Source organism: Geotrypetes seraphini, chromosome 15 (assembly GCF_902459505.1).
Source record: "Geotrypetes seraphini chromosome 15, aGeoSer1.1, whole genome shotgun sequence".
Taxonomy (NCBI): Eukaryota; Metazoa; Chordata; class Amphibia; order Gymnophiona; family Dermophiidae; genus Geotrypetes; species Geotrypetes seraphini.
Window position 1 is genome coordinate 5599503 of NC_047098.1, and position 20833 is coordinate 5620335.

Here is a 20833-nt window from a genome sequence, read left to right on the forward strand (position 1 = left end):
GCGCTTCCATCCAGCGAGTGCTCTTTTCTAATTAGCTCTGCAATTCAGAGGAGCTCAGTAGGAAAGGCAGAGCAGGGGGGAGGCTCAGAGCGCTCGGTAATATCAATGTTCGCCGAGATGCTTAACCTCAAAACAGGGTGCACGTTTGTATCGTGCTAAGGTTTAACCAAAGGAGTGGGGAAGGGTCTGAGCACATCAACCCTGAGGAACAAATACAATTTTATTATAAACAAAAATAGCATAAAATCATATCACATATGTAATAATAATTTTATTCTTATATACGGCCAAACCATTAGTTCAAGGCGGTTTACAGCAAGAAGGAACTGCACAAAGAGTGAATTACTTAAATAAGCATATCAAAATTTCTCAGAAAACACAAAATGGCAATTAAGTCACATATTTATCAAATAGACCGAGCTTGGGGAATAAGCGAATTCCAACATGGATTCATTGCATTAGCCTGAAATGCAAAAGTTTTTCCTAAGAATCTTTTGTAACGACATGCTTTTAACGATGGAAACATAAATCAGTAAGTTTTTCGTGTATTCTTATTTGAATTAAAAAATTCAAAGTGGGAAGAGATGGAGTCAATCCGAATAAAACTTTAAAACAGATACAGCCAAATTTAAACAAAACTCTAGCCTCAAATGGAAACCAATAGTGCTTTAAATAATAATGTTTTTAAGACCACAAATCAGGCAAACTGCTGTATTCTGTATTATTCTGAGTCTATAAAAAGTCCTGCACCTCTCCGCCTCCCACCCCCACGCCAGTCTTCCCTTCCCACCCCCCTCCCCCATACTTCTTTAAATCTCCGGCCTGTTGCTCACACCAGCCAGGGGCCAGGAAATGACATCAGAGGGAAAGTCAACGCCGGTGTGAGCGGCAGGCCGGAGAAGCTGCTTGCGCAGGCGAAGATTTAAAGGGGTACGGGGGGAAGGGAGGGCGGGGAGTGGAGAGGTGCCAGTGCCTCCCACCAAGACAGTGCCCGGGCGGTCCAACCCCCCCTGCCCCCCTCTTACTACGCTGCTCTCTGTATACCCTCATATGGCACTCATGGATATTGTCCCCAATATAGTGCAAGTTACCCGATGAGAAAACTGACCCACAGCCTATGGAGATGTCACAAGATGTTTCTACCGCGGGCCAGCGAGGTAAATGCTCCGACGCTCATAGCGTCGGAGCATTTACTTCACTGGCCCGCGGTAGAAACCTCTAACGTGGCTTTGTAAAAGGAGCCCTAAAATACCTGATATTTGGCTGCAAGCTAGGCTAGGCCTAGGCTGAAAACACTCAGATCTAGCCAGCCTGATTTGGCTGGGGTTTCGACCTGTAATTGATTCACCCAAACGTAGCTGCTTCACTTCCCTCACCAGATTAACCACTGTCGCGTATCACGAATGCTCTGCTTGGGCAAAGAATACGTGATGAGAGCTCCACGGTTGGATTTTCTTAGGGGTGGTGCTAAGGGGCAAGGTTCGGTCATATTGATCGGAGGTGCTGGCAGAATTCCCAGCATTTATCCTAAAGGGCAAAACAGTTAAGAATGATTAAGCCCCAGCTGTCAAACCAGAAGTGGCCTCTGGGGAACCTGCCTTCTAGGATGGCCTCAGGCTATTGCGTTTGGTCATCTTGGAGAGCCAGGGCACGTTTGTAGCCAGACTGTGGTGCCTACTTGGCATCGTGATCAGTCGATGAACCCTGCACTGGTGCAAAGCAGTCCTGCATTCTTGCGATTAATGTTTGAGCAGTCTTGCTCTATAGCAGGGGTGTCAAAGTCCCTCCTTGAGGGCCGCAATCCAGTCGGGATTTCCCCGATGAATATGCATGAGATCTATTAGCATACAATGAAAGCAGTGCATGCAAATAGATCTCATGCATATTCATTGGGGAAATTCTGAAAACCCGACTGGATTGCGGCCCTCGAGGAGGGACTTTAACATCCCTGCTCTATAGTAATGATCCTGGCGATTAAGTATATTTTGCTGATCTCTGTCCTCCACCCTCTTTCAATCTTCCTTGCTTTTTCCCCCTTCCCTCGCTTTTTATTTCGCTATATTCCCTCTCTGCTGTCCTATTTGTCTCCCCCTCGTCTGTCTTTTCCAGCTCCATCCACGGTGAACATCCTACACCAGGTCAGCCGGACCATTAACAGCATCAGTCTCTCCTGGTCTCAGCCCGAACAGCCCAACGGGGTCATTCTGGATTACGAGCTGCAATTCTATGAGAAGGTAAGAGATTTTCTGCAGAGCTCCATAGGGGGGAATTTCCATAACTGGCACCTGATTAGCACCATTAGAACATAAGAATAGCCTTACTGGGTCAGACCAATGGTCCATCAAGCCCAGTAGCCCATTCTCATAATGACCAATCTAGGTCGCTAGTCCCTGGGTTAAACCCAAGGAGTAGCAACATTCTGGAACCCCAAAGAGTATCAAGATTCCATGCAGAATCCCCAAAGAGTAGCAACAATCCATGCACAATCTCAAAGACAGAAAGATTCCAGAATCCCAAGAGTAGTAACATTCCATTCGGAATCCCCAAAGAGTAGCAACATTGAATGCTAGCGATCCAGGGCAAGCAGTGGCTTCCCCCATGTCTTTCCCAATAACAGACTATGGACTTTTCCTCCAGGAAATTGTCCAAACCTTTCTTTAAAGGAACATGGAATGTTGCTACTTCTTGGGTTTGGGCCATGTACTAGGGACCTGGATTGGGCACCGTGAGAACGGGCTACTGGGCTTAAAGGACCTTTGGTCTGACCCGGTAAGGCTATTCTTTACTGCAGAAGCCTATTTCCTTTATGGAATATGAGCATAACTGGGTAGATAACGCAGTTAACGCGCTCAGGTATGTATGATCGTGCATACCAGGTTCTGCTCCGCCCAGAACACACCTCCTTGTCTGCCCACCTGAAAACTGGGGGGCTGATTTCCAGATGGCAACAGTCAGCAATTTTTTGACCGCCACAGGTGTTAAACCTGGAAATCAAATGCTGGGTCGACTAACGCAGAGCTGGTTTAGTGCAATATTCAGCCCCTGACCGGCTACGAAGCACGGCATAAAGACTGGACTGTGTTTTATGCGGTGCTATTTACGCAGTTACCTTACCCGGTTAAGTGCCGACTGTGCCCCTGGAACGCTCCCAAAATAGCCAGTTTTCAGTTCGGCCGTCACTGGTTAAGTGCTGCTGAAAGTTAGTGGTTAGTCTTGTCAGGTGATTTAGCCAGCCAGGCGCCATTTCCAGGTTAAATCTTGTTTTTATTATTTGTGCATTTTATGACACTTAAAACCCATATTAATTGGAAAATATGATGGCAGATAAGGCCAAATGGCCCATCCACAGCATCCACTATCTCCTCCTCTTCCTATTGGCTAAGGCTCTTAACATTTGCATCTCCTTTTCCTATAGGCTAAGGCACTGTGCACCTGCATTGTGAGGTCATAGAGCTGCCCATCCGCAGTAACCATTATCTCTTCCTCTCTCCAAGAGATCCCACATGCCTATCCCAGGCCCTCTTGAATTCAGACACAGTCTCTGTCTCTCCACCACCTCTTCCGGGAGACTATTCCACACATCTACCACCCTTTCTGTAAAGAACTATTTCCTTAGATTATGTCTGGGCCTGTCACCTCTTAACTTCATCCTATGCACTCTCATTCCGGAATTTTCCTTCATTTGAAAAAGACTCGCCTTATGTATATTAACACCATGGAAATATTAATTAATTTATTTATTTAAGGTTTATTAAGCATCTCTATCATATCCCCTCTCTCCTGTCTTTCTTTCAGAGTATACATATTAAGTCTCTAAGATTTATGATAAAGGCCACTAACCAACTTTGTAGCAGCCATCTGGACCGACTATTCTATTTATATCTTTTTGAAGGTACAGTCCCCCAAATTGCACACAGTATTCCAAATGGGGCCTCAGCAAAGACTTTTACAGCGATATTATCACCTCCCTTTTCCTACTGACCATTTGTCTCTTTATGCACCCAAGCATCTTCTTGGCTTTGACCGTCACTTTTTATACCAGTTATGCCACCCTAGGATCATCAGACACAATCCCCCCAAATCCCGTTCTTCTTTCGTACACAAAAGTACTTTGCCTCCAATACTATACTGTTTTCCTGGATTTTTGCAGCCCAAGTCATGACCCTGCATTAGAGAAAGAGTAAATGATGGATTTTTTTGCTACAGATTAGATTGGAGGGGGGTACTTGTGCCTTGATGGCTTCCTGACGAGAGCCAGATGTTTCCTAGTACTAAGGAAAGATAAGAAAACTGATTTTCAGCAATATAGCCTTGACTGTGTCACATGCAAAGGGATAAATGGCGCTTCAGAAAACAATGGTGATATACCAGAGAAAGATGAGAAACTGAATTAAGTCTCCAGACAAAATAAAAATCCAGAAAACGGATTATGTAAACGTCTCCGGAGTCTGATGTGTGCTGCAGTGAGAGATAAAGCCCGAATCGTTCTGGAGATGTGACAGTCAGACTCTTCTGTAGCCACAGATGCTGAGGAAGAGTGGAAGAGCTGACCTCGTTAATCTAGAGGAGGGCCTTTGCGCCGAGTGGTGTGTAAACTGCAAAGCAGACGGGGTCCTGACCTCTACTGCCTGGACTGGCTTCTGGAAACAGCTGCCGAGTGCAGAATGGCTTACCACGTACAGCGGGGCGAGGTGGGCCGAGGGGGGTGAATCTGAAAGAGAAATATTGACACAGACAGACCCATGCGGAGACAGAATTGGTGCTTCACGTCTACAGAATACGCTCTTAATTCTCCCACCCCGTGTCCTCTATGGTTTTGTGGCGTTGGACTTTGGAGTCTCCTGAGGCTGTTCAAGGTTTAACCGAGCCTGCCACAAACTACCTGCAGCCCATCATGGCATAGCTAAGGCCTGTCCTGCGTTTCTGCGAATTGCACTTAATATCCACTTGCAGTACAGGGATAGAGAGGGAGCGGATTTTGTTTTAGCTAATCTAAGCCTTAGATTTATATGCCGTATCATCTCCTGAAGTAGGGGCTCGACTCCATTTACATAAGACTTCAATAAACAGGGAATCAGTTTAACTAGCATGTGAATTACTAAACAAAAGACAATTAACACTCCTTGATATCGATTCCCAAAAACTGTGAATTCCGCCCTTTACTGACCAGATCAATATCTTATAAACGTTACAGAAAAATTTTCTTTTTTCTAAATTTGTAGCTAGCTAATTCTTGCGTATTGCACTATCTCTGTATTCACTCATAGCATAATCTTTTGTAAACCGCATTGAACTAAGGGTTATGCGGTATAGAAATCTGTTATTATGTTATGTTATGTTATATCCTGGCCCAGAAGCACTTAGGCCTTTCATTATGATGTGCCTTGGCTGGGTTGTGAATGTCGCTGCAGCCACAGTCATGGGGATCACAGCCCCAAAGTTCTGTGCTAAGCCGTCTAGAATAATTCATAACAGCCAGTTCAGCACTGAATCCGATCGTCTTTCCCCATGGTCTGCCATCTCTCCCTCTGTCTTCCACTCTATAAGGCAGCTTTCTGATTCAGCATTTGGGGAGGGAGCGATACCCCCACCCCAAAATCCTACTTTCCCCCTTTCCTCCATGTCTGCGATCTGGCACCTCTCCCTCAAGCACACAACGAGAGAAGCTCTTGGAGCCCCACAATGAGGCTTAAAATTTACAGAGAGACATCCGGAAGAGCACTGGTAGAATAGTTGAATATCACCCCAAAAAACCGCAGACTCTGCAAGAAAATTACCCTTAAATCCATAACCTCCAACACCAAAAATTTCCCATCACCGGCCTTGAAAACTATCCCCTGACCTGAAGTTGAGCACGGGGTGGGGGTAAGAGGAACCAGGAGCAAGGTAGAGGAGAAGCGGAAAAGGATGACTTTGCGTGATCATTTCAGCACAGCTGTGATGAAACGTCCTGCGATGAATTGTCCCATTTTGGTGCTAGAGTCCATGTGGAGCCTGGCTAATGCAAGTTCTAAGTTTGGCCACTGGGTGTCGCCATTGAGTGGTAACTGAGAATGCAATATCCCGAGCCAACATATGGCGGTGCAGCACTGCCACAGAGCCGCTGGACAACCTGAGAACTTATATTTTAATTAAATCAGATAAGGATCGCCCAGCCTGTTATTTGGAAGTTTTCACCTTTGCTTTAGGAGGCAAACTTGAGAACCTGAATAAATTCATGTAATCGTTCTGAGCTCCCCTGGGGGAACGGTATAGAAAATTGAATAAATAAATAGTGTGAAAAGTTTCAGCCTCTGATAACCGGAGCTGGTATTGTGACATCATAAAGCCTCATTCCACCAATGCCCAAGAGCCAACCTCATCAGTGATGTCATAATGGCTTCTTTGTCCTATACTTAGCTCACTTTTACTACATTTTGATTTCTAGAGTGGTGCAGTGGTTAAAGCTATAGCCTCAGCACCCTGAGGTTCAGGGTTCAACCCCACGCTGCTCCTTGTGACCCTGGGCAAGTTACTTAATCCCCCCATTGCCCCAGGTACATTCGATAGATTGTGAGCCCACCAGGACAGACAGGGGAAATGCTTGAGTTTCTGAATAAATTAATGTAAACCATTCTGAGCTCCCCTGGGAGAGTGGTGTAGAACAGGGGTAGGGAACTCCGGTCCTCGAGAGCCGTATTCCAGTTGGGTTTTCAGGATTTCCCCAATGAATATGCATGACATCTATTTGCATGCACTGCTTTCAATGCATATTCATTGGGGAAATCCTGAAAACCCAACTGGAATACGGCTCTCGAAGACCGGAGTTCCTTACCCCTGGTGTAGAAAATTGAATAAATAATTACCAAGCGGTGTGACCACACTAGCTGCAAATATGGGAAGGGAGTAGCATAAAAATAGTTTCTGGCCCACTTTCTTTCATTGGCTATAGCAAAGCAAGTGATGGAGGAGGGAGGGGGCTCCATCGGGTAAAAGTATAGTATGGTATGGACCGGGGGGGGGGAAGCAAGTGCTTCTCAGTGAAGGTTCGTCACAGTGCTGTGTTTAGTGACCCTGTTGAAAACCAGGCGATTTCTCATTTGGAAAGCGAGCGAGTGTTTTTGGTTTTTAAAAATGACATTGCCCTTTTTCACTGTGAATGGTCAACATCCTGGAAGAAAAAAAAAATAAAATAATAATGTTAGAAATGTCCCATCTGCACCTTGGCGAGATCAGGGGCGCTGTTTCCAGTCAAAGAAGCATCTGTCCATAACAGGATCTCCGGCACCTGTTTAAATATTATCATAAGACAGGCTGGTGGGCACATTCTGCAGGCTGCGCTCGGGGCGGAGGTGGAGATTGAGCAGCTGGAGCGGTCCAATTTCTCATGCAATCTTCCAGCAGATTAATAGGGTCCCAGCGCCCGTGCAAAGGTAACTCGTAATGGAGGCGGGCATCGCCTCTGGTGTCACAAATGCTTCGTACTGCCCAGCTCTTATCCACATGCCCTCTCAGAATGGACTGAGGCCATAGGACTAACATAGTAGATGACGGCAGATAAAGACCCGAATGGTCCATCCAGTCTGCCCAACCTGATTCAATTTAAATTTTTTTTTATTTTTTTCTTCTTAGCTATTTCTGGGCAAGAACCCAAAGCTGCTAAAGTCTCTGTCAAAGCTCACTCCAGCCCATCGACACCCTCCCAGCCATTGAAGCCCTCCCCAGCCCATCCAGACACAGCCCAGTACTGGCCTTAGTTCTTCAATATTTACTATTATTTTCTGATTCTAGATCCTCTGGGGCTCATAATCGATACGGAAATACGTCAAAAAACCGGCCTAAATCTAAAAATCGGCGCTTAGACGATCAGTGAAACAAGTTGTCCAAGTGCCGATAATCGAACCAGGTTTTAGACGTATCTAAAAACGACTTAGGCCTTCACAGTGCTTCAGTACGCCCAGAGCTAAAAGGGGTGTTTTAGGAGGAGTGGTGAAGGCGGGATTTGGGCGGGACGTAGGCCGTCCTAGACTTAGTCATACTGCGTGTATAACCCAAAGTTTTACAACACTGCCTAGATGGAATTTGGACGTTTTGACTTAGGCCATCTAAAACCAGGTCTAAGTCTCAAGAAGGTATTCAGAGTTACCAGATAACCACTGCAGGGGCAAAGTACAGACCCCTATACATTCCCCTAGTGATCACTGACCCTCCCCCTCCCTGGCATAAAAATCGTAACCACTGCATGCATGGTGAAACATGTGCACCCTCCAAACCCTTATGTACTGCCATATAAGTGGCACCTGCAGCCATAAGGGCTATTGGGGTGGTAGACAGGTAGGTCTAGTCGGTTCTGGGGGGTGTTTTGGGGGGCTCACCGTGACCTGTAAGGTTGTTGTGGTGAGATGTGTATGTGGCACCCTTTTTGTGACGTTCAAAGCAGTGCCCTGTAGGGTCCCCCACTACTCTGCTGCAATGTTTGGGTGTCCAGTCCATCACTTTGCTGACCCCGGTCAAAAGGTCTTTTTCTAGGCATTTTTGACTTGGACAAATTTTTGGACGAAAATGGGGTATAAAGATGGAAGACTTAGCAGTCTGGACGATCGGACAGCTGGACATACAGTTAGACGATTTTCGGGAAAAAAATATGTTGGATGTATTTTTCGAAAATGGACCTTTTCCCAAGTCCGACTTTGGGCGACTAGTGATTTAGGCCCAAAACGGACTTAGACGTATCTTTAGAATATGCCCCCTCGGCTGTATCACCTAAATGAGAGCAGATAACACAGTTCTGTATAGTGAGATGATGATCTGATTTTACAGGGCTGACCGTGCAATGGGTGCAGTCAGTGCTGAGCACCCCCTAATATTACGCAAGCTCCCTCAGTGTCTGCAGAGAGAGGTCATTTGTGAAGTATATAGCAGTGTTCTTCAACCGCCGGTCCATGGTGCGATCGATGCGGCGTTATCTTCGAGCCAGCTCCCTCTTCCTCACTGATTCAGTGCACAAAGCCACAGGCAGCGGCTCCTACGGGCATCCTGCGCCTGAACCGGGAGCCTTCTCTCTGACGTTGCAACGTCAGAGGAAAGGCTTCCAGATGAGGCATGGGACGTGCAAGGTGCAATTAGTACTATTATGGGGGTGGGGTCTGGGGTGGAGATTGGGTAGAGATGGGCGGGGTCTGGCCCACGACTTAGCCCAGTGTTCTTCAACCGCCAGTCCACGGACCGATGCCGGTCCAGAGAATAATTCTTTTATTTCTGCCAGTCCATAGGTGTAAAAAGGTTGAAAAACACTGGTATATAGCACATCCGTTCCTTCTCAAAAGGGAGCAAGCAGAATTGCTTCTCAGAGTCACTTTCTCTCTGTGCCTCACTCACTGACTGACTCCCTGTTTCTCAGTTATTGACTCCCTGTGTGACCGTGGAGGAGTCACTTTTTCTCCCTGTGCCTCAGTCACTGACTCTCTGTGTGACCCTGGGGGTGACTTTCTCTGCCTGTGTCCCCCTTTACCTTCTCTGAAAGTGCTTCTGGGTAATGTTATCTCACGTACTCTGATCTCATCGTATGTGATTTTTCAGACTCCAGTTTTCCATTTTTATGATCAGGTACAATCATGAAGCGATAAGTGCCCCCTGGGGAGGCTCTGTCTGTCTGTACATTTAGGCAGAAAGAAACACAGACAAGTGCGTAGACTCAAGCAGAGGCACATGCAGAGACACACCTCACCTCTTTTCAGTCCAGTCCCTGAAGAGACATACATGAGTTTGCAAATGGAAACCTCCTGTTTGCCTCACTGTACATTGCACTTTTCAACTTTTTTTTTTTTTTTTTTTTGTCGTCTGCAAATCAGTTACCCCAAATCAGGTTCCCTGATTGTGTCCCAAGCTGGGGATATGCAATGTTGTTGTTAGGAGATTTGCACGGGTGTCCATTGAAATCTTTGTATTTTCTCCCTTTTCTGGTAGGATCTGAGTGAATACAATTCCACTATGATGAAAAGTCAGACCAATACGGCAACGGTGAGCCGCCTGAAAGCGGGCACTATCTATGTGTTCCAGGTGCGGGCACGGACAGTCGCTGGCTACGGGCAATATAGTGGCAAGATGTATTTACAAACCATGACTGAAGGTGAGAAGTTGGATGCGCATGTGGTTTAATTTGGAATAACTAAAACACGAGAGAGAAATTAGGAAAAGGTCTGGCACTCTCTAGACCCTGAGAATCAATTCTGCCTTGCGATGATTGCAGATAATCCGTGTACAAGCCACAAGAAAGCTGGGACTATAAGGAAAGAGTTTCTGATACACACACACATGCATGCATGCAAATACATCCACACATACATACATACATACACTGCTTCTTGTGACCCTGGGCAAGTCACTTAATCCCCCCCATTGCCTCAGGTACATTAGACAGGGAAAAATGCTTGAGTACCTGAATAAATTCAGGTAAACCATTCTGAGCTCCCTAGGTATAGAAAAAAAAAATATATATATATATATATATATGTACACACGCATACACACACACACACAAGCACATACATACATAAGAGCATAAGAATCGCCATACTGGGACAGACCAAAGGTCCATCAAGTCCAGTATCCTATTTCCAACAGTGGTCAACCCAGGTCCCAAGTACCTAGCTAGATCCCAAGTTGTAAAACTTATTTTATGCTGCTTATCCTAGGAATAAGCAGTGGATTTCCCAAAGTCTATCTTAATAATGGCTTATGGACTTCTCTTTTAGGAAATAATCGAAACCCTTTTTTAAACCCTGCTAAGCTAACTGATTTCACCACATTCTCCAACAACGAATTCCAGAGTTTAACTACACGTTGAATGAAGAAATATTTTCTCTGGTTTATTTTAAATCTACTACTTAGTTGCTTCATTGTATGCCCCCTAGTCCTAGTATTTTTGGAATGAGGTAAACAAGTGATTCACATCTATCCTTTCCACTCCACTCATTATTTTATAGAACTCTTATTATATCCCCCTGAGCCGTCTCATCTCCAAGCTGAAGAGCCCTAGCCACTTTAGCCTTTCCTCATAGGGAAGTCGTCCCATCCCTTTTCTCATTTTCGTTGCCCTTCTCTGTACCTTGTCTAATTCCGCTTCTGCTTGTGTGCATACACACACATGTCCATAAGCACAAGCACATACATAAGCAAACACAGACACATACTTGCTTTGCTGTCTGACACAGAATCTAATCATTGCTCTTCACTCCTACCTTTTTATAGTTTTGCATTAAAAACAAAGGGGTCAGGATTCAGTTGGACTTGTTTAGATAGGAACAACTCTTCCCCTGGTATTCAACTGACCAAGTCCATTCCTGGATTTTTAGTGGAAGGATTTGGATAATTCCACTGGCTATCTAATTCTGCCACCTTGGTACTGTCCAGCTGGAGTTGGGCGTTACCCAGTCAGCGCCAATATTCATTCTGCTAACCAGTAACTGCCCCGACGAAGGTAGAACAGAAAAAAGGCTTAAGATTCCGCATAGAGTGTATTACATGTGGGCACAGTAGGAATTTCCATCACTGGACAGCTCACAACCTAATTTTGTTCCCGACGAAATGGAGGATTAAGTAACTTGACCAAGGTCACAAGGAGCAGCAGTGAGATTTGAATCAGTTACTTGTCTGGGTACCAGTCTGAATATCACCAGTAACCAGATAAGTATCACTGGCCAACCGATATGTTATGTTGGCATTTGATATGTCGCCTTATTTTGGAGAAGTTCAGGATGGTATACCATTTTTTCTTATCAAGTACTGGCCAATATCTGCATACTGGTATGAAAAGCCCACAGCAGCCTCTATATGCAGGCTGTTACCCAAAATTTAGAAATAATAATGTGTTTAGGCATTCATATGGATCAGGGGTCTCAAAGCCCCTCCTCGAGGGCCGCAATCCAGTCGGGTTTCCCCAATGAATATGCATGAGATCTATGTGCATGCACTGCTTTCAATGCATATTCACTGGGGAAATCCTGAAAACCCGACTGGATTGCGGCCCTCAAGGAAGGACTTTGGGGACCCCTGCCCTAAAGCCTTCTGCTTTGTCCTAGGACAGGGGTAGGGAACTCCGGTCCTCGAGAGCCGTATTCCAGCCGGGTTTTCAGGATTTCCCCAATGAATATGCATGAGATCTATGTGCATGCACTGCTTTCAATGCATATTCACTGGGGAAATCCTGAAAACCCGACTGGATTACGGCTCTCAAGGAGGGACTTTGAGATCCCTGATATGGATGGACCAATACCCATATATATATGCAAACTCTTAATTCAGGGGTGTCCAATGTCGGTCCTCGAGGGCCGTAGTCCAGTCGGATTTTCAGGATTTCCCCAATGAATATACATGAGGTCTATTTGCATGCACTGCTTTCATTGTAAGCTAATAGATCTCATGCATATTCATTGGGGAAATCCTGAAAACCCAACTGGATTGCGGCCCTCGAGGACCGACATTGGACACCCCTGTCTTAATTCAATGAGGGAGAGCCAGAAAGAAAGGAGAAAAAGGCCTCAGTTCGTCTTCATGGGTCTAAAAAAAAACAAAAAAAAAAACTCCACTTATCAATAATCTCCAAAAGTAAAAACAAAAAGCCGAGTGCAGTTCAGACTAATTTTCTTTACTTTAATGTCCAAAATTATACACTTTTCAAAAACTCTCCTTCCTCCAATAAATTTCAGTCTTACAATGTGTATATTTAAGGGTTATAGTCACTCCATATCCTATGAAAGTATTTCAACTCTAGCAGTCAAAGTAATTGTAATAAAGTAATTGTAGAAACATTTGCTAAAGAAGAAGACGGAGGAACCGACGCGGCAACAGTCTGAGCATGATGGCGACGTACAGCTTAGTTGCTTTTTCACGCTTGCGTGACTTATAAATGCTGCTAGAGTTGAAACCAAATAAAAGCAATTACATAAATAAATATAAAACCAAATAAATCATAGGTATTTGAATCCACAAACATGCCACAGAATTAGAAAGGTTTGGTCCTGCTTCACCATCAGAAGCTGCACACAGGTTGCTCCGGAGAGGATCCCTGCCTTATACCTACCTTCGTGGGGGAAGAGGATATTCCAAAGATGCTTCAACGAAATCCACTCTGTAATATTTTCCCTGCTAGATGCCTTATTAGGGATGTCTTCAGTCACGCACATTCACCCATCATCTCTCCATTTGTCTTCTCTCTCTCTCTGTCCATGTCCCCTTCACCCCACCCCCTGCTCCAAGATTCGTATCCCTGCAGGTTGCATGATCTTGGGGCTGTATCTCTTCCAACGGGCTCTCATGTAGGGTAGCATGGGCAGGTTCCCGTTCACACCCTCTGAAACTTTTCATTCTCCTTCCTATAGACGAATACCAGACCAGCTTCCGGGAAAAGCTTCCACTCATTATAGGGTCCTCGACAGCAGGGCTCGTCTTCCTCATCGCCGTGGTCGTCATCATTATTGTATGCAACAGGTATGTTCATCTTGTTCATCTGTACTTCCTAGTAGGTGTGACGGGCGCCGTGAATATGTTGGTATTTTCCAGCTGCGACAGCAGCATCAATTAGCTTCTGATGCTAGCGTGTAAATTAATACGTACCATATATGCTTGAATATAAATCAATTCAAATATAAACTGAGGTCACTTTTTTCCCCTAAAAAATGGGAAAAAGGTTAACTCAGTTTTAAACCGAGGGTTTATATTCAAGTGCCTTGCCCTGCCAGGCTCTGCACCCAGGTTGTGTCTAAATGTTGGCGTGCAAATGCGTTTTACACTAGTATTCCATAATGGAACCCAGGTGCCCAGATTCCATGATAGAATTCACACTTAATGTGCAGCATTTTTTGCGCTTATCGATTTGCCCCCTATCTGTATATAGCCGGGGCACAGTGAGGTTAGCGCAAAGGCGCTTTGCTCAGCTGTACGGACAGTGGCGATATCCAGCTGCTATCGGTACATCTCTGGCAGGCGTAAAGGCGGCACTTTGGTCTGTAAATGACACTTGTGTGCATAACTGCGGGAGACGCTCATGCCCCGCCCATATGCAAGGTCATAGAACGCTGTTTAGCACCACGAGATCCACGAGATCCATGCATGTTAAGCGTCAGTAGGCTGCATGTGAGCGCAATAGAAAACGCCCTACACGGGGTTCGCAGATATTTGATTTTCCATCGATTAAGGGATGTGTTTGGCAGAATTCTATCTTATCAGGCCGGTATATGGGATAAACATCGTGGTCATTTTATATGAAGTTCCAGCACCTATCTGGCATTTAGAAAATTGTTAAAAAGAATACTTGTTTAGTAAATATGGGGTCCTTTTACTAAGGCATGCTAGCCGTTTTAGCGTGCATTAAATGCTGAGGGAGTATTTTAACTAGGGGATTTTAATTCACTGTGAATGTCCAGTATCTTTACTCTGTAAACCGCACAGAACTGAGAGGCAGCTGCGGTATACAAGCATATGTTATGTTATGTCTTGGGGAATGAGCGTCTGCACCATCTCTCTCCTTGTGACTCTCTCTGTCTGCCTCCCTCCTTCTGTCTGTCTCTCTTTGCTGTTCTGTCTGTCTGCCGCAGTTCAGTTCAGTCCATAGCATTACACACTGGCAAAAAGAGCAAACACATGCTACCAAGGTTAGTATATTAGATACATATAAAAATTAAATATGAAAAGCAAACCACATGGACAGAATTTCCCAAGCCATAAGAAGTGCCTCTGCTGGGTCAGACCAGGGGTCTGCTCACGCGGGGGGCCCACCAAGTCCAGGACCTGTATAGTAATCCTCTATCTATACCCTTCTATCCCCTTTTCCTTCAGGAATCCCTTCTTGAACCCCAAAACCGTACTCTGTCCAGGTGTCCACCACCCTTTGGGTGAAGAAGAACTTCCTAGCATTGGTTCTGAATCTGTCCCCTCTTAATTTTTCCGAATGGTGACAGGCATGCAAATCTGCCCCATGCATATTCATTAGAGCTATCCTGAAAACCTGACTGGCTGGGTTGGGAACCACTGGCTTAAAGAAATGATCTATCTTTCTCTGCCATAAACTAAGCCAACTTAGCTGGCTAAGTTTATAGCGGCCCAAAATAAACTGAATATACAATGCTGATCATTGGGAACAACACTGACCACGCAGTCTGTCTTTTTCTGTGCCTCCCCCCATCTGTTTTTCACTTCCTTGTGGGGGGGGGAGGGGAGAGACCTGGTGCAAGACCTCTGTTCATCGCTGTCTTCTCGTTTCAGAAGGCGGGGCTTCGAAAGAGCGGACTCGGAGTACACGGACAAGCTGCAGCACTATACCAGCGGCCACAGTACGTACAGACTGCCGTCCCCAGGGTTCGGGGTTCGCCCACTCGGTTCGTGGCTTGGTTCTTTCTCTCTTTCAGTTTCCATTCAGCTCCAGCCACAGGGAGATGCCCTTGGAGAGGAGGGGCCTGGCCCCTCTGGATCTCTCCGGGCATCTCCCGGGGGTCTCACCCGGCTCCTCTCAGTGTTGTAAAGGGTATGTCGCAAAAACAGCGCGCACCGGTCCTTCAGCTTTGGCAGGCGAGGGTGCACGGCTAAACTCTGTCTTCCATGCGTAGCCCAGATACTTGGAAAATATATGAACCCATTCAGAGCTTGTCTAATGAACCGATTTTCATTTGTTGTTTAATACAATTAGAGGTAAGATATGTGAAATTAGCTTCACTTTCTCACATGGAGAGCGATTTGGGTTTCTCAGCAATAAATTCAGTGTTGGGTCCATGAAATAATAATCACAAAGGAAAGATATTAATTGAGTCAAAGGACTTGATTTTCTCAGACCCCCCACATTGTTGGGGGTTTTGTACCTAGGACAAAATCAAAGCTCATTGGGTGGAACACAGAAGGAGACACTGGTTGAGCTGAAATGTGCACACATCAGGAGTGCAGACTGGTGGAACGGACTGGGATAATTCCTCTTACAGTGGTGCAGGCCACTGTATAAGAGTAAGAAAAGAAATGTATTTGATCAGAATCAGCTGATGCTTTTAACGTTTTAACCAGTCACAAATGTCCTGAAATTAAGTGGGGGGTTTATTAAGAGTGACCCAAGAATTTCAAAGATATGGTGCAATTGTAGACTAGAACTAATTTGTGGTGTGACAGAGAAATTAGGGGACTGGACCTAGATAACGTCGGAACTTTACAACACTGGAGAGCCGGCTTCATTGCATGTGGTATTCATCCCCAGGGCTGGCGTTAGGGGTGTGTGAAAAGGGCACTTACCCTCGGCCACTATTCTACAAGGGACCCACAAGCCTATCTGAAGCTGAAGGAGATACAGCCTGTTGGGTGGGCTTTTGGGCCCCCTCCCAAATTTCTGCCCTGGGCCCCTGCATGTTTAACACCAGCCCTGACCATCCTGCGCTGACAGAAGATCCCCTGGGGCAGCAATTGTTGGGCTAACAGCACACACCCTGTCATCTCCTTGCACGGCCACACAGGGGCAGCAGAGGCCATCAGGGATCCCCTTTAACTCAGGATAGGGTTTAAGTAAAATCTAGACCCTCTAGACCCGCCCTCTAGGCCCACCCATCCCCGCCCTCTTATGCCCCAGTCCCACCCCAATCCTGCCCTAGCCCCACCTCATCCCCCCCCTCCCCCGCTGCCTGATCTCATCGGGCAGGAAGGCTTGCACGGATGTGATGTGATGACGTGATGTTATCGGGTGGCATCCGGGTATACACAGATGCCCTCCTGCCCGACGCAATTTCGAGAAAGCTTTTCAAAATCCAGACACAGTGCCAGGTTTTGAAAAGCCGTCCGGACCTCCGGACATGCCCTCGAAAAGGAGGACGTGTCTGGGGAAATCTGGACCCTAACCCAAGAGGGCTAACCCTCCCGAAACAGTGCCAGCCCTGTCCTTGCCCAGGAGCCCACATTGCAATAATATTCAAAAGGCAGTGGATTTGTATGGGATCATATTTAGCCAATATATTTTCAGGTGAGTTGCGCAAAGGGAATGCAACTATAGTGATGGCCAGACAAATTTTGGTCTTTTCTGTATTTAGTTTCAGTTTAAAGTTGATTGTCCACTGCTCTATCAAGGTCATGATATGAGATACTTGTTTTAGAATGTCATTAGTAAATTCATTTAAAGGAATTAAAATAGAAACATCATCTGCATATATAGAGAAGTTTAAATTCAGACTTTGCTATAGATGTCCTAGGGATGAAATATAAATATGGAATAGAGTGGGTGACAGCGGGAAACCCTGAGGTACCCCAGATGGATTACTCCAAGAATGGGAATAATTGCCATCACAAACCACTCGATACGATCTTTTGGTCAAGAAACCTTGGAACCAATTCCAAACTCTTCCTGAGAGTCCTATCGCATCCAAACATCTCAGCAATATTTCATGGTCTACCAAATCAAAAGCACTAGTAGCCTTACTAAAAAGACCATGAAGTTGATCAAGAATTGAGGCTAAAACTGTCGCTGTACTAAAACCTTGATTGGTGTTCATTAAGGATATTGAATTTATCTAAGTAATTCACTGATTCTAAATTAACCAATCTTTCCAAACCCGCGGGTTAAAACCACAGGCTCGCACTGCAGGGAAGGACGGCAGAGAGCAGGTGAGTCGGGGCCAGTTTAAAAAAAGACAGCAAACACATGCGCAGACCATCTGCGGGCAAAGTAGATGGTCTGTGCATGTGTCGGGATCGCTACCTAGCGATCCATGTCAGCGGATGGGGCGTGCCTCCGATTGCCCCCTCCCCATTAGCATATTCTTGCTTCCTGAATCGATTGTCCCTGCCCGGGTTGGACACAGATCGGTCACGATTGGGCAGGTTAGTGAATCGGGCCCTTAGTGAGTCCTCCTGTGTATCTGAAGAATAATAATAACTTAATTTTTCTATACCGCCACTATCTTGCGACTTCTAGGCGGTTTACATTCAAGAGAGCTGGACATTCAGCGAGTTACAATATGCAGATAGTCAGAGGAAATACAGAGTACATCAACTTTAAGAATGCGAAAATATAAAATGTGCAGTACGCTAAGACAATTCCGAGAGTGACCTGTTAGGAAAAGGTCGCGAATTACAAAAAATACATCGAAAATTACAATATACAGTTTAAGAATAGAATTCACCTTTAGCTACTGCTGAAATAAAAAAAAACCTGAGTTATAGCTGAACCACGTAACTTTCTCTCTCACCAGTGGCATAGTAAGGGGGGGAGGGGGCGGTCCGCCTCGGGCGCCATCTTGGTGAGGGCACAAGCATCCGTCCTCCCCACCCCCACTGCCACACCGCTTCCCTTCCCTTCTGTAATGTCCCTGGTGCGAGCAGCCACCCCCAACCTGTTGTCAAGCCAGCATCGGCTCTTCCTCTGACATCACTTCCTGGACCCGTGCCTAGGGCTTGGGGCTCGCGCCAGGAACGTTACAGAGGTACGGGGGAAGGGAAGCGGCACGCCACTGTCTCTCATATGCACTCTCATTCTGCATTCATTCATCTCCCCGTCGTCTTTCCTCCGTCCCTCTCGCTCGTCCCCTTTTTGTCTTTGTTAACTGTGTCCTTTGCTCTCTTCTCCTGAACAGTGACTCCAGGGATGAAGATTTACATCGATCCCTTTACCTACGAGGACCCCAATGAGGCTGTCCGGGAATTTGCAAAAGAAATCGACATTTCCTGTGTGAAGATTGAGCAAGTGATTGGAGCAGGTAAGGGCCAATCAAGTGCTGCTTCTGGAGCAGGGGAGATGAGCCCCAGTCGAATCTTCAGCTTCAGAGCAGTTCTGGCTTCGGGTTCAGTTTGGGTTTGCACATGAGCACCAGCAATGAAAACTATGGCAAGAGAGCTGATGTGAGGTGGGTAAGATGAGATTAGAACAAGGTGCGGTTTTCTAGGGCCAGTTCCTGCGCTCTGGCTAGCCAAGGCTGAGTTTACTATAGAGGCAAAGTCCACAAGTCCTGATGGGTGGGGGGGGTGACAGGTCAAAAGCGCGCGATGATAAAGGCGCGCCGACAACTGAATGCAAGGCGGAAGCGCGCCGAAGAAAAACAGTATTTTAAAGGGCTCCGATGGGGGTGTGTGGGGGGGAACCCCCCCCCTTTACTTAACAGAGATCGCGCTGGCGTGGTGGGTTTGGGGGTTTGGTAACCCCCCACATTATACTGAAAACTTCACTTTTTCCCTAAAAAAGAGGGAAAAAGTTAAGTTTCAGTAAATGAAGGGGTTACAACCCCCCCAAACCCCCCACAATGCTGGCGCGATCTCTATTAAGTAAAGTGGGGGGGTTATAACCCCCCAAACCCCCCACAACGCTGGTGCGATCTCTATTAAGTAAAGTGGGGGGGTTATAACCCCCCAAGCCCCCCACAACGCTGGTGCGATCTCTATTAAGTAAAGTGTTCGCTTTTTAAATTTTGATTTAGTTCACGCCTGTTAAAATAGGTGCTCGGTTTAGTGTGGGCTGTCTCTATCACCCCCTAGGAGAGTTCGGAGAAGTCTGCAGCGGACACCTGAAGCTGCCCGGGAAGCGAGAAATGTTTGTTGCCATTAAGACGCTGAAGTCGGGCTACACGGAGAAGCAGCGGCGGGACTTCCTGAGTGAGGCCAGCATCATGGGACAGTTTGATCACCCCAACGTCATCCACCTGGAAGGGGTGGTCACCAAGAGCACGCCAGTGATGATAATCACAGAATTCATGGAGAACGGATCGCTGGACTCTTTCTTACGGGTAGGATGCAAAGAGGGGTTGAGGACGGCAAGAGGAAGAGGAGGAGGAGAGACATACGGAAGCAGCATGATGCAGGAAAAGGAAGGAGGGAGGAGAGTGATTATTGCCCTAATTCTGTAGATGGCACTAATTATTGCATGCACAAATATGGGCACGTACCCAATCTACGTACACAATTTAATCGATTAGCAAGTCAATTAGCGCTGATCATTGAGCTGTAATTATCAGCGCTAACTGGCATTCATTAAAATTTGCATGAAGCATCTTTAGGTGGTGGGGTGGGATCCACACTGTAAATTGTGCGTATGGATCTGAAAAGGGGGTGTGGCCACGGAAGGGACTTGGACGGATCAGGGCGGTGGCATAGTGAGGATAGGAGGTATTTTATCATATTTCCCTATCTGTCCCGGTGGGCTCAAACTCTATCTAGTGTACCTGGGACAATGAGGGGATTAAGTGACTTGCCCAGGGTCACAAGGAGCAGCGAGGGATTTGAACTCACAACCTCAGGGTACTGAGGCTGTAGCTCTAACCACTGCGCCTGGTACAATGGTACACTCCCTGGTACAATGGAGGGTTAAGTGGCTTGCCTATAAGGAGCTGCACCGGGAATTAAACCCAGTTCCCCAGGATCTCAGCCTGCCACATAACCACTAGGCTACTACTCCAGCTCACAGCAGCCCTCTCACACTTTCCTTTTTATCTGCATTTTTAAGCAAAATGACGGGCAGTTCACGGTGATCCAGCTGGTGGGAATGCTGCGAGGCATCGCCGCAGGCATGAAATACCTGGCAGATATGAACTATGTTCACCGGGACCTGGCTGCACGCAACATCCTGGTGAACAGCAACCTTGTGTGCAAGGTGTCTGACTTCGGCCTGTCCCGCTTCCTGGAGGACGATACCTCTGACCCCACGTACACCAGTGCACTGGTAAGGACGAAAGAGGGATACCAACAGGCTCAGGGCTAGATTCTCAAAAATCTGCATTAAAACACCGATGTTCTGCCCCCCTGTCTCGCCCCAGACAGTATCTGTGCCTGTGTGGATGCAACGGAATGATGTCACGCGTCCGTCTGCCCGCATGCCCCTTCCCGATGCGATTTTGTCGGGAAGCTT

General features: G+C 46.4%; 1 protein-coding gene across 8 annotated transcripts in view; it reads left to right on the top strand.

Moving 5' to 3' along the window:
* EPHB2 (EPH receptor B2) overlaps positions 1-20833 on the top strand; it is a 376554-nt gene that overhangs the window by 345978 nt on the left and 9743 nt on the right. For 5 of the 8 annotated variants that reach the window (XM_033922329.1, XM_033922322.1, XM_033922327.1 and 2 more), the window contains exons 6-12: positions 2110-2234; positions 9946-10108; positions 13359-13467; positions 15241-15308; positions 18573-18695; positions 19468-19715; positions 20432-20647. In XM_033922329.1, the coding sequence (XP_033778220.1) occupies positions 2110-2234; positions 9946-10108; positions 13359-13467; positions 15241-15308; positions 18573-18695; positions 19468-19715; positions 20432-20647 (1052 nt within the window). The remainder of the gene's footprint in view (positions 1-2109; positions 2235-9945; positions 10109-13358; positions 13468-15240; positions 15309-18572; positions 18696-19467; positions 19716-20431; positions 20648-20833) is intronic. The other 3 variants (XM_033922330.1, XM_033922323.1, XM_033922324.1) reach the window with 2 other exon arrangements.